Source organism: Phyllobates terribilis, unplaced genomic scaffold, assembly GCF_046119375.1.
Source record: "Phyllobates terribilis strain yellow unplaced genomic scaffold, ASM4611937v1 Scaffold_1__5_contigs__length_1240528914, whole genome shotgun sequence".
Lineage (NCBI taxonomy): Eukaryota > Metazoa > Chordata > Amphibia > Anura > Dendrobatidae > Phyllobates > Phyllobates terribilis.
This window is the reverse complement of record NW_027362761.1, coordinates 1100509979-1100522477: the sequence shown is the minus strand read 5'-3', so window position 1 is coordinate 1100522477 and position 12499 is coordinate 1100509979. Positions and strand designations below refer to the sequence as shown.

Sequence of the window (12499 nt, the reverse complement as noted above, 5' to 3'; positions counted from 1 at the left end):
GTGTTCTGACTTCCTGACCATTGTCCTGATTAATCTTCTCACTGTCTTGACCCTTGTACCCCCTGGCTTCTCTTTGACTTTTAATCTGATTGAACACATACTTTTATCTGATTTTGTTTTTGTCCTTAACCCCTTTACAACCTTGTGATTTTCCATTTTTTTCATTTTAATTTTTTGTTCCCCTTGTTCTCAGAGCCATAGCATTTTTATTTTTTGATCAATATGGGCAATATGGCCATGTGAGGGCTTATTTTTTGCGGTATGAGTTTTACTTTTAAATGTCACTGCTAGTTTTACCATATCGTGTACTGGAAAACGGGAAAAAAATTCCAAGTGCGGTCAAGTTGCAAAAAAAATGCAATTCCACAGTTGTTTTTTTTTTTTTTTTCTTTCCACGTTCACTAGATGCTAAAACTGACCTTCCATTATTATTCTCCAGGTCATTACGATTTTGTAGACACCAAATATGTATAGGTTCTTTTTTATTTAAGTGGTGAAAAAAAAATCCAAAGTTTGCTAAAAAAAATGGTTCCATTTTCCGAGACCCGTAGCATCTCCATTTTTCGGGATCTGGGGTCAAGTGAGGGCTTATTTTCTTGCGCGCCGGGCTGACGTTTTTATACCTTTTTGGAGTAGATACAATGTTTTGATCGCCCGTTACTGCATTTTATTGCAATGCTGCAGCGACTTAAAAAACTTAATTCTTGCGTTTGGAATTTTTTTCTCGTTATGCCGTTTACCGATCAGATTAATTCTTTTTTTATATTGATAGATCTGGCTATTCTGTGATACCAAATATGTGTATGTGGGGTTTATTTTTTATTATTTTATTTTGAATGGGGCACAAGGATCCTGATTTAAACTTTTATATTTTTTTAATTTTTTTTAATATTTTTAAAAACATTTTTTTACACTTTCTGCATGCTTCTATAGTCTCCATAGGAGATTAGAAGCAGCAAATGTCCGATTTCCTCTGCTACATCGAGATTATGAGCAGATCACTTCTATGTAGCTGAAATGCTCCTGTGCTATGAGCGCCGACCACTAGGTGGCGCTCATAGCGTCTTTACATGACAACCACTGGGGTCTGTTTCAGACCCAGGGTTGTCATGCCCACCCATCAGTGACCCACGATCATGTGACGGGGTCACCGATGGGCGGGGTAAGTGACTCGCTTCCGGCGCGGCGCTGTTAAATGCCGTTGTCAGAGATTGACAGCGGCATTTAACTGGTTAACAGCTGCGGGTGGATCGCGATTCCACCTGCGGCTGTTGCGGGCACATGTCAGCTGTAATAATCAGCTGACATGTGCCTGGTTCAGTGCGAGCTCATCGCCGGAGCCCTCACTGAACCGGGGGTGATGGCCCAGGGCGTACTAGAACGCCCCAGGCCAGTAAGGGGTTAATGTTATCCTCAGCTGGCTTGTACCAGTCAGCAGCTAATACTTTCACACAACCTATGGGCTCCTGCAGCAAAGTCCAGATTTCTGTATAAGGGCTAAAGGATGAAAAACTGAGAACTCCTAGACCATGCCTAGTGGAGTTGCTAGCAGTGAACTTGACTGCCAAAGCTGCATTTAGCTGATGGATTATTATAAAAGGTAGAGTATAATCCATCAAGGACTATTAGAATATATTACATTGCTTTGCTTGTCCAAATAGCTCACAATCTGCCTATGGAGCTTGTAGAGCTTTACAGCTCTATAACAGAACTACTTATCTGGTACTTTTAATACAAAATATAATGTATATTAAAAGCATTGTCCAGGACTTTAACATTGATGGCCTATCCTTCGGATAAGTCATCAATGTCTGATCGGCAGCGATGAGACACCGGCACTCACTTAGAACAGCTGTTCCCAGTGTTGGTGGCAGCCTGAACTGCCCAGATACGGAGCTGCACCACACAACTCCATCAACGAAATAAGTGGTGGATGTGCAATACCCAGCTGGGGAAACTATATAGTCGATAGAGCTGTGGTGTGCAACTTGCTAACTGAGCTTAAGCATAGACCATGAATGTAAAAGTCTAAGACAACCCTTTTAACAAAGACAGGAGTGGAAGTATCATCGGTAAAACCAATGCACCCACATAGGGTCCCAAAAGGTAAGGGGCCTCATATCCACCACCAATGCATATGTAATTGCGATTCATGATGAGCTACTGGACTGGGAAGGGACAATATATTGTCCTTGCACAGTGGCCCTCTTCTGTCTGTGTCTGCTATTGAACAAAGGGTTTGTAAGAGTGGTTAAGATGTTCTACCACAAGCTATATTGCATCTTAGGAAGAATACATTTTATATTTTATCTACATTTTACTTCTTTTTTCTAAAGCAAATGCCCTGTTCCCTGTTTTAAATAGCATTGACTACATGAGGTGGAAAGTAATTAATTCTGCTGTTATTCACTTTTTTCCCCTGGAAGGAGTTTGAACTTAATAGTAAGTGATATTGACAATACACACTAATAATCAATATTCTAATTTGGGAAGGAAATCTTTTCTCAGAATTTTCTCATTGAGTCATATGCATATTTTCTCTCATTGACATATTGTTATAATTTTGTTAATCTGTTCGTTTCACACCAAATCGGTTGTATTTCCTTTCATCTGTAAAATCCATTTGCAACATCATAAGACATTAGCAGATTTCTAGCAGGCTATGTATGTATTTTCCCTTTAGCACAGTAAAAATAAATAAAAAATAAAAGGAAGATAAAATAAATGTTGCACATTATAAAGTACTGCAAAACATATATACATGAATATATTAAAAACATTAAAGCTGATTCCTTCGAGAGCCTACTGTTAACAGCGCCAATTTATTTTATGCTAATGCCTTAGGCTTAACGTTATCAGATAATTATCAGCATTACCTTAGATATTGCCTTGGCCCATTCTCTCTGAGTCTCTGCATTTTCAGCTCCAAAAAGAAACATACGTTCCGCCAATAAGTAGATCTCAAAGGTAAATATAGCCCTAGAGCAAACATAAAAAAGTTGTACTGTATTTAGATTCTATAATCTAACATAGCCCAAGGCTTAATTCTCTTCAATAGCATTCGCTGTTTAATGTCCTCGTAGAATACTTACTCATATCTGTTAGTGAGGAGAAAAGTGTCTAATAATATCTGATATATTGAAAGCTTGAAAAATTGCTGTATTTAGAGAAACTACCAGCACTTATATTCCATATACGACACCTTTAAAAAATTTCCTATTTTCACCGAGAGCACTGAAAACAATTATATTTAATTTCCGGTAAAGACTTTAGGCGGTTGCTCACAAATAGTCAATAACCACTTAGAAGTTTTTTGTCTTCTTTGACTAAATGCCTATTTGTTCTTGCAATATATCTGATACAATTATTTTATAGATTTACAGCTCATTTCCTAAAGCTATTTAAAAGTAGCACTCATTTAAAACACTGCTAGATTATCGTTGCGGAAAACTTTGATATAGAGACGTATTACTTTTTTTAAATTATTTAAATTAATACAAAGTGTTATCTTCGATATAATGATAATTGCTGTTTAGATTTCTTTGGCTTCATGCAAAGAAATATGGGTTCAATCAGTAAAACTCCAGTGTATAGTGCAGTGGCAGAATAAAAATGTAATAGAGATTAATGTGATCAATTTTGGAGGTATTCTTTCCACTCCAGTGCTAAGAAGAGTGGAGGGAGTTGATGGCAAAAAATTAATGTAACGGAGTCAGTGAGAGAGCAAATGCATCATTTTTGCAATGCAAAATGTTACTAATAATGAATTGTATAAAACATTTAAAAAGCGAAAGTTGCATTGTGCTCGGGAGGAGAAGAAATTATTTTTTTTCTAAGGAAAGAAAAACAAACCACAGACAGCTCTTTATGCGTCCTTTTCGCCAAGCACCTTGAAGTAAATTGGCAGTCTGACATATGCTTTATTTGTAATTACCTTTAAAGTTAAACTATACTTAGTTATGTTTTAAAAGCCCTCTCAGACAAATTACAGGAGCTAAATACACAACCCTCGCTGCGTTTCATTGATCATGCTAAAAGCAATCCATTTTAGTTAAAACTAATTATTGTTCGGTAGAAAACAGAAGTATTTTATTGCGTCCATTAGCAGAAAATTATTCTGATTGCTGCCCTTTAAACTGTACTACTGGGTAGATGCAATGAGTTTTTCCAAGAAACTGTAAATTGATGAAAATGTCAGTAGAAGGTGTATAAATAATTCTCGAATAAAATGGTTAGCAAAAAAAAATATTTAAAAGATACCTGATGATGGATTAAAACTCTTTATTGATGATGGGACCAACAAGGGTTAACTCGCCTCTCATCACAAGCACAAAATCAATTACATGGATTACCTCCAGGATATGTAAGTCCTTGAGTTCTCAGATAGCTCTTCTAATCAAGTTTATCATTTCTACTTATTTCTGTTAAAGACTATGGCCCTTTTAAAGACGTTTACACTGATTCATCATGAACAATGCTGGTCTACATGAGGAGGCGTGTTGGAGTCTGATGCTCCAATTCATTAGTAGGCATTTGAAACAGGAACATCTAAAAAGTGGTGTGCACCTCCATGTGCCTAGCCATAAATCTTACTCCAGTTAGAGACTAGAGTAAGATTTCTGCCACAGTTCATCATGAATTAGATGGGCTGTGGCAGTTCACCTCTCTTCCACCCCGGTCCCACTCTAGTTACGCCAATTGTGGTAGAGCTGGATAAAACTGGCATGAAACTGTAAATGCACAAAATTTTTGTGAAATTCAGTGAGATGAATCAGGGTCTTTATTAATGGTCCCAACATAGTGCAAAAAAAGCAAAACAAAACATTGATACTCACTAAAGATAAGCAGATCGATCCGCGACATATTGAATTTGAGTTGAATCAGCTGAAATATTGCATGTCCCCGTGAATCCGAACACTTTGTGTTTCAATTCGCAGGAATCAGCAAGAAAAAAAATATGGCCATTATCCTTTCACACACTGCTGAAAACTCACAGTCATGGGGGATTATCACAGGCTGTATAAAGGATTGTGGTAGACCAAGCAGAGCTATTTCGTGTGCTCTCTCTCATCCAATTTGCTTCATTTTTCAGTTTAAAACAATAAGAAAAGTAGGTTGCATAGGTGGACATAGCCTTAGAGTATACATGTCATTTCAGGTGACTTTTCGGAATAAGCAGGCATTTGAATATATTTTATTAACTGGACTATCATAAATATAGACCCCTGTAATTAAAATACAATTTTTATTTAGATACCTTTGCAATAGTACAAAATGACAAGAAAAAAAACCACACAAAAATGCAAACATTTTTGATATAACATTTGATATAAACACTGGTTCAGAAAACCTCAACCTACTGCTGTTTCAATGACTGACTTCTACCTGACAGCGGAGGTTGGCACCCTAGGCAGGCACTCCACTCCTTGGCATCTATCCCTGGGATGCCCTATATTATACCGAATGGTTTGCAGTCACCACATAATCATTAGGCCAATAGGGCTTGATATGCCCCTTTGTTTTATACAAATATACATTGATGACAAGTCAAGATTAATTGCAAAAGGTAGGACACATTAAGATATATGTTCCTCTAATTGCCTCAACATGTTTCACCATGCGGCTTATCAGGAGGCCTGATAGATTGATGCTTCTTCTTGATACTCATGATACCCAATATTCTTTTTTTCATCTGGCAGAAGGTCCTTTTTAAATATCCCACCTCCTGGAGACACTCCCCAAAGAAACCCCTTTTCCTTGTTAGGAGGGACCATAAGCACACACTGCAGCGTGCCAAGAATTGTCTCTAATCACCTTAGCTTGCATGCGCCGCCAGACTAGTGCTAAAGGTTCCTCCGGATGTACTGCGCAAGTCCGGAAGTAAAACAAGCTTTATATACTGCGCATCAGTGTTCCTAGCTGGAACGCAGAGTCAGACAGTAGGTGAGTAATCACTCTCACTGCGCATCAGCGTTCCTAGCTGGTCAGACAGTAGATGAGTAATCACTCTCACTGCGCATGCCCATAAACAGTGAGGAACTACTCACCTTCCTGATGACCCAGTGTGTTCCAACTAGGAACACGGTATGGTCATGTGAAGTGAGAGTGGCTGTCTGTCTGACTGAATTCACTTGCGTAATGCTAGAAAAAATTGCATTTAGATAGAATGTATTTTAAGGATTGGTATCAATAATTTGCAAGTTTCTATATTGATATCATTAGGGCTCACCAGGGTGAGCCGAGGGACGCCATTTCACCTACTCAGGGTGCCAACCTCCGCTGTCAGGTAGAGGTCAGTGATAAGTATGGCAGTAGGGTGAGGTTTTCTGAACCAGTATTTATATCAAATTTTTTATCAAGAATTTTTTTGCATTTTTGTGTGTTGTGTTTTTTTTGTCATTTTGTACTATTTTAAAAGTGTATAAATAAAATTTGTATTTTAATTACAGGGTTTTATATTTATGATAGTCTAGTTAGAGACCATTTTCCATCTTGATTGAATTTTCTAAACTATATTTTAGGAATTACACTATTTCTGGTTGCTATATGAATTACATATTGCTTTTTCACCAGTGAAGAGAACAAAAAGTGACTGATAAATGTGAAAAAAAAAGCATATTTCTTTGATAAGAGATATTACAAATATTATTTTATGTGCTTTCACTATGTTGTTGATTTATGCAAAGTTTTTTGAAACGATGGAAAGCATTTTAAAATGTCTCCCTGCGGACACCTGCTGTGATTTATAATACTGACCAAAGGGAATTAAAACTGATTTTGTGCTGGACTTGTATATTTTCATAACTCTATAGACCTGCATATTGGTTGCTAAATGTTTGGCTTTGTCAGTTGATGTCCAAAGCTCATAATCCAAACAATTGACACTTCTGAATTCTAAATAAAGGAAATGTATAATCAAAAAATGATATTACATGCTTTCTGCCACTCACTTGTAGACATCCCAAGGTCGGTAGAAACATCATACTATTAAGACATGTGATGTAGTGACAGATGACAATCGTGTTGCTCTACTGCAGGCTTGGATAAAGCAGGATGTTAAGAAGGATCCTCATCAATCATTTATTTTAAATGTCATAGGGTAGTAAAAATATTTTTAAAAGTTATAGTGCAGAACTATGGTAGCTGTCTAGGATCAAAGTGTCCTTTGTTTGGATATCCTGATAGGAAATAATGTTGCATTCATAAAAGAGGTCCAGTATAGGCACCTGTTGAATTAACCTATTGGCTGATTTATAAGCCTTTTAGGACAAAAGATGTGAATTTAATTTGGGTTAACAACAATGAAATATAATACTAATTTTAAAAGTATCGCTGTCAATGAACTTATAGAAAATAATCTAAGTGCTGTACATGTCTACTTTATTAATTGTACAAAGAGAATCTTGATACAGGAGGACATGCATCTTAATATCATTGCAGAACAATGGTGGCTCCGTAGAGTTGTTAATGATATGATATGCCTCTGTGCCTGTGTGTACTGCAATTTCCTAAAATTACAGTTTCACCACACACGGTTTTATAGGGAAACAATAACATTTTATTGGTGATATTAATGTCACAATTTATTGGTATAATAAAAAAACATTTTAAACAATACAATAAAGTTGAATTAGGGGATATGAAGCATACAGGGGAAAAAACAAGTGAAAAAGTAAATTATTATATTAGAGGCCGAATTTGCTGTTAGTACAAAGGAAATTTTTAGCTTATGTTCACATTCTGTTTCTGGCCTCTCTTTAAAGTATGCTTCGAAAAAATAGTGGCTATGAGAGATCCTAATACTGAAATCGAGCATCAATTAGTATCTCAATATTGGATTGTATACAAGGGGGATTCTATGCTTAATAAAAAGCACTCTGGAGTAATATGCGCCAAATGTATTAAGAGGTGCATCTTATTAATTTAGGCAAATCTATTGCTTGAAAATCAATCATGAGTGATGTGCGCGAAGGAAAAGGAAAAAAAATGTTGCATATTATGTCGTAAATATGAAAGGCACCATAATTTACAACTCAATAGCAGAAAGCTGGTGTATGGCAATGATAACTCTTTGCCACTGTGTGAGCTTTTTCATCAAGTACAAATTAAATGGATGTAATTGTAGCTTGTGGATAACAGACACCACTTTTTGGTATCTGGTTAACCTATCAAAAACCTATAGACTACTAAGTATATACTTTATTATGGTATCCATTCAATTGATTGAATACTTTTATTTTACAGAAACCTGAGAAACTAATAGGAAACTCTTTTGGCCACCCTCATGCTAATGTTACCCTACAAACATGTTTAGCTGGTATACCGGAGGATTTTCTGATGTACTAGGATACAGTGTATGCTTTGTCATGACATAATGCTCAAATGGTTGTCCGCTTGCAAAAAAATATCTTAAATAACTATCTTGTTTTGTCTGAGAAGGTGATTACAATAGAACATAGAAAATTAAAATGGCTGATGATTTATTAAAAGACAAAAACTGTCCTAGAATATTAATGGGACAGGTTCCTGTGAGCATGTGCAGTAGGAATTTCTGTTGCTGTGACTAGGAAACAACCAATGTCAAATGCTGTCAAGTTATCGCCAGGTCACATTTAGAATAACAGTATGGACAGCAGTGTTAGCAGCCTCTTCTTACCTCAGCACCTCTGGTATCTTTGGTATTATGACAGAAAGACATGGTGTTCAGCAATGTGAGCAGTCTCTTTTTACCTCAGCACTCCTGGTATCTCCAGTTTTAGATCAGAATGACATGGTGGACAGCAGTGTGAGCTTTTGTCCAATAACCCCTTCTTACCTCAGTACCTGTGGTAGCTCCAGTATTAGAACAGCTAGACATGATGGACAGCAGTGTGAGCTTTTGCTTCTTAGGAGCCCTGGTATCTCCAGTATTAGAGCAAAAAGACAGAATGGACAGCAGTGTAAGCAGCCTTTTCTTACCTCAGTACTTCTGGTATCACCAGTATTGGATTAGAAAGAAAGGATGGACAGCAGTTTGAGCAGCTGCTTCCTACCTCAGCATTTTTGGTATCTCTAGTATTAGAGCAAAAAGACAGGGTGGACAGTAGTGCAAACAATAAATTGTTATGTCAGCATCCCTGGCACCTCCAGCATTAGATCAGAAGGACAGGGTGGATGGCAGTGTGAGCAGCTTCTTTTTATATCAGCACTCCTGGTATGTCAAATGTGAAATAAAAATAACCACTGGGAGCACGTATTCTCTATATAGAAGAAGGGGCGGCAGGCAAATGCTCACAGGATTGAGTTTGATCAACATTTCAGGACAGGTCTCAGTGAGTTTAACAAGACAGTAGCCAATTTAATTCTATAGTGATTACCTCCCTAAACAGCACAAGAACTTCTTTACATAAGTAGCGTGCCTCAAACTCAAAATAGTAGCACCAGCCTTGGGTCTCAACAAAAGCACTTCCAGCTTGGGTTCTATGCAGAAGAAAGCTTATGCTGAAAGCACATGATCCACACGGTACAGGAAGGGTGCAGGTTAACTTGTAATTTAAATATTTAAGTCTGCCTCCTTTACTGTCTCAGGTGATGCATGTATATAATACTACCCAAAAAGAAGTTGAGAAGTTTGACAGAGGAAGAATACTTCCCTTATCAGCTCATTGGCGCAGATTACAGGATGCCGATTGTTTCCTATGGTAACCTGAGGCCTAACAATGGCTTATGCATCTGTCATATGTCTATTAAATCATGTTGGAGGTGAAGTCTGATAGCCTACCATATATAGGCTGGATAATGCACTGATAATAGTGGATCAAAAGATTTCATATTCAAGTCCCATTCTGAGAATAATAACACCTTATTTGGATCAATAGCATAAAGATTAAAATGAAAAACATTGCAGAACTGCTGTTAAAATTGTTCAAAAAGACACTTTTTCAACACTTTTTCTCCCCCCATAAAGAGTTAACAAAAGTTTCTTAATATCCCCAAATAATTCAACTGGTAAATACATCTAAACTCCTGTCCAACAACCACCCCCACCTCTCTTTCCTTTCCCTTCAAAAAAAACAAGCTATGACACAGCTGCGCCAATAAATTAATAAAAGCTATGACTCCCAGAAAGTGAAAAAAGTGGGAAAAAATGGTTAGTCATAAGGGCCAAAACTTCTTGGCAAAGCAGTTAAACATCTATGGAAGAAAAAATGAATGCGCAATTAAAAGTTCTTTTTAGAGTGAAATTAAAGTTTTTGGGTTGAAAAAATGTATTTTGCATTTGTGTTATAAAGTTATCCAAAAACTATCCTGACTGTCAAACAAGTTGATTTATTCATATTTTTTCCTACATACTTCATTAAATGCACTTGTGTACAACAATCAGACTGACAACCCAAAATTTACAAACTTTTAACACACTTGCCCAAAGTAATAAAATAACTAGCTGTGGAAAATGTTTAGGTTTTGACATACAATTATACCCACTGTGTTCAGAAAAATAACATATTGGACTGCACTCAATGTGCTGTGAATTTCCACTTTATTGTTGCACCATGAAAATAATTTATTACTGGTAACTAATGTAGTGTGCTGGAATCAATTTATCGAAACAACTCAAATTGACATGTACCAGGAACAAAACATTGACAGCTTGAAAACAAGACTTGTTTGGCTTAAAGGAGCTGTTTTCAGCTTGCAATTTTAAAAGCAAAACTTTTACAACTCTGCCATCAAGTGTGAGACCAGCTGCCATACATGTCATTGGTTTTGTCAACAATTATCTCCCCTGATTTTGATTACATAAAAATGAAAATCAAAAATGATCTTTTTAGCAGTCCACGTAGAGTAGAATCGTGAGAGTACTTGCTAATAGAATTGTGTACATCAAATCAATTGTGTACATCAACTACCTTAGTCCGTGGTCTGTGAGTCATCTATATGTTCTATCTGTCTTTTTCATGGATAGAACATGTATCATTTAAAGTCTATGGGGCTGTTACCCTCTGTTTTTTTAAAAGACCAAGTGGTCATCAAAATATTGCGATATGTCTGCTGTTGATCCAAATCAGGGATCTAAAATTATCAATACAAGTCAATGGGTCTTAAAAAAAAAACAGCACACGGACGGCATCAGTGAGCAGTCTGTGTGCTACTGAAATATTGATGGTAAAAATTGACACTCAGATATAAAACACTGATAACAATCTGTGTTTTTACATGCATACTGTGTTTTTACCTTAGCTGCCTATATCTGCAGCAGTTATTAAGGGGCCTTAATCCTCAGCATCACTTTTTTTTATGGTGCTGACGATTAGTGAATAACGCCCCACTTTGGATGAAAATGCATTGGGCTTCATCTTTGCTTAGCAGCTGACAGAAAGGAGCATCAGTCATGGTCAGAATTAGCACAAATTTTGGCAGTTTAACCACTTTATCCCCGACGGTGGTTTGCATGTTAATGACTAGGCCAATTTTTACAATTCTGATCACTGTCGGTTTATGAGGTAATAATTCTGGAATGCTTCAATGGATCCAACTGCTTCTGAGTTTGTTTTTTCATGACATATTGTACTTCATGATTGTGGTAAAATTTCTTTGATATGACTTGAGTTTACTTGAGCAAAAGTCAGAAATTTTGTGACAATTTTGAAAATTTAGCAATTTTCAAAATTTGAATTTTCATGCCCTTAAATCAGAGAGATATGTTAAGCAATATAGTTAATAAATAACATCTCCCACATGTCTACTTTACATTCGCACAATTTTGAAACCAAAATTTTTTTTGTTAGGAAGTTAAAAGGGTTAAAAGTTGACCAGCGATTTCTCATTTTTCCAACAAAATTTACAAAACCATTTTTTTAGGGACCACATCACAGTTGAAGTGACTTTGAGGGGCCTTTATAACAGAAAATACCCAAAAGTGATACCGTTCAAAAAACTGCACCCATCATGGTGCTCAAAATCACATTCAAGAAGTTTATTAACCCTTCAGGTGCTTCACAGGAATTTTTGGAACGTTGAAGCAAAAAATGAACATCTAACTTTTTCACAAAAATGTTACTTTAGACCCCATTTTTTTTTATTGTCGCAAGGGTAACACGAAAAAATGGACCCCAAAATTTGTTGCCCAATTTCTCCTGAGTTAGTCAATACTCTATGTGTTGGGGAAAACTAGTGTTTGGGTGCACGGCAGGGTTCGGAAGAGAAGGAGCGCCATTTAACTTTTTGAATGTAAAATTTGCTTGAATAATTAGCGGACACCATGATGCGTTTGGGGAGCCCCTGATGTGCCTAAACAGTTGTAAACCCCCAAAAGTGACACCATTTTGGAAACTAGAACCCTCAGGGTACTTATCTATGTGTGTGGTGAGCACCTTGAACCCTCAGGTGCTTCACAGAAGTTTATAACATTGAGCCGTGAAAATAAAAAAATCTAACTTTTTCCACAAAAATGATCTTTAGCCCCAAATATTTTATTTTCACAAGGGCAAGGAGAAAAAATGAACCTCAAAACACTGTT

General features: G+C 36.7%; 1 protein-coding gene across 4 annotated transcripts in view; it reads right to left on the bottom strand.

The window, feature by feature from the left end:
• The window catches only part of ARAP2 (ArfGAP with RhoGAP domain, ankyrin repeat and PH domain 2), a 593408-nt gene that overhangs the window by 281875 nt on the left and 299034 nt on the right, over positions 1-12499 (bottom strand). For all 4 annotated transcript variants that reach the window (XM_073646268.1, XM_073646261.1, XM_073646254.1 and 1 more), the window contains one exon: positions 2877-2979. In XM_073646268.1, the coding sequence (XP_073502369.1) occupies positions 2877-2979 (103 nt within the window). The remainder of the gene's footprint in view (positions 1-2876; positions 2980-12499) is intronic.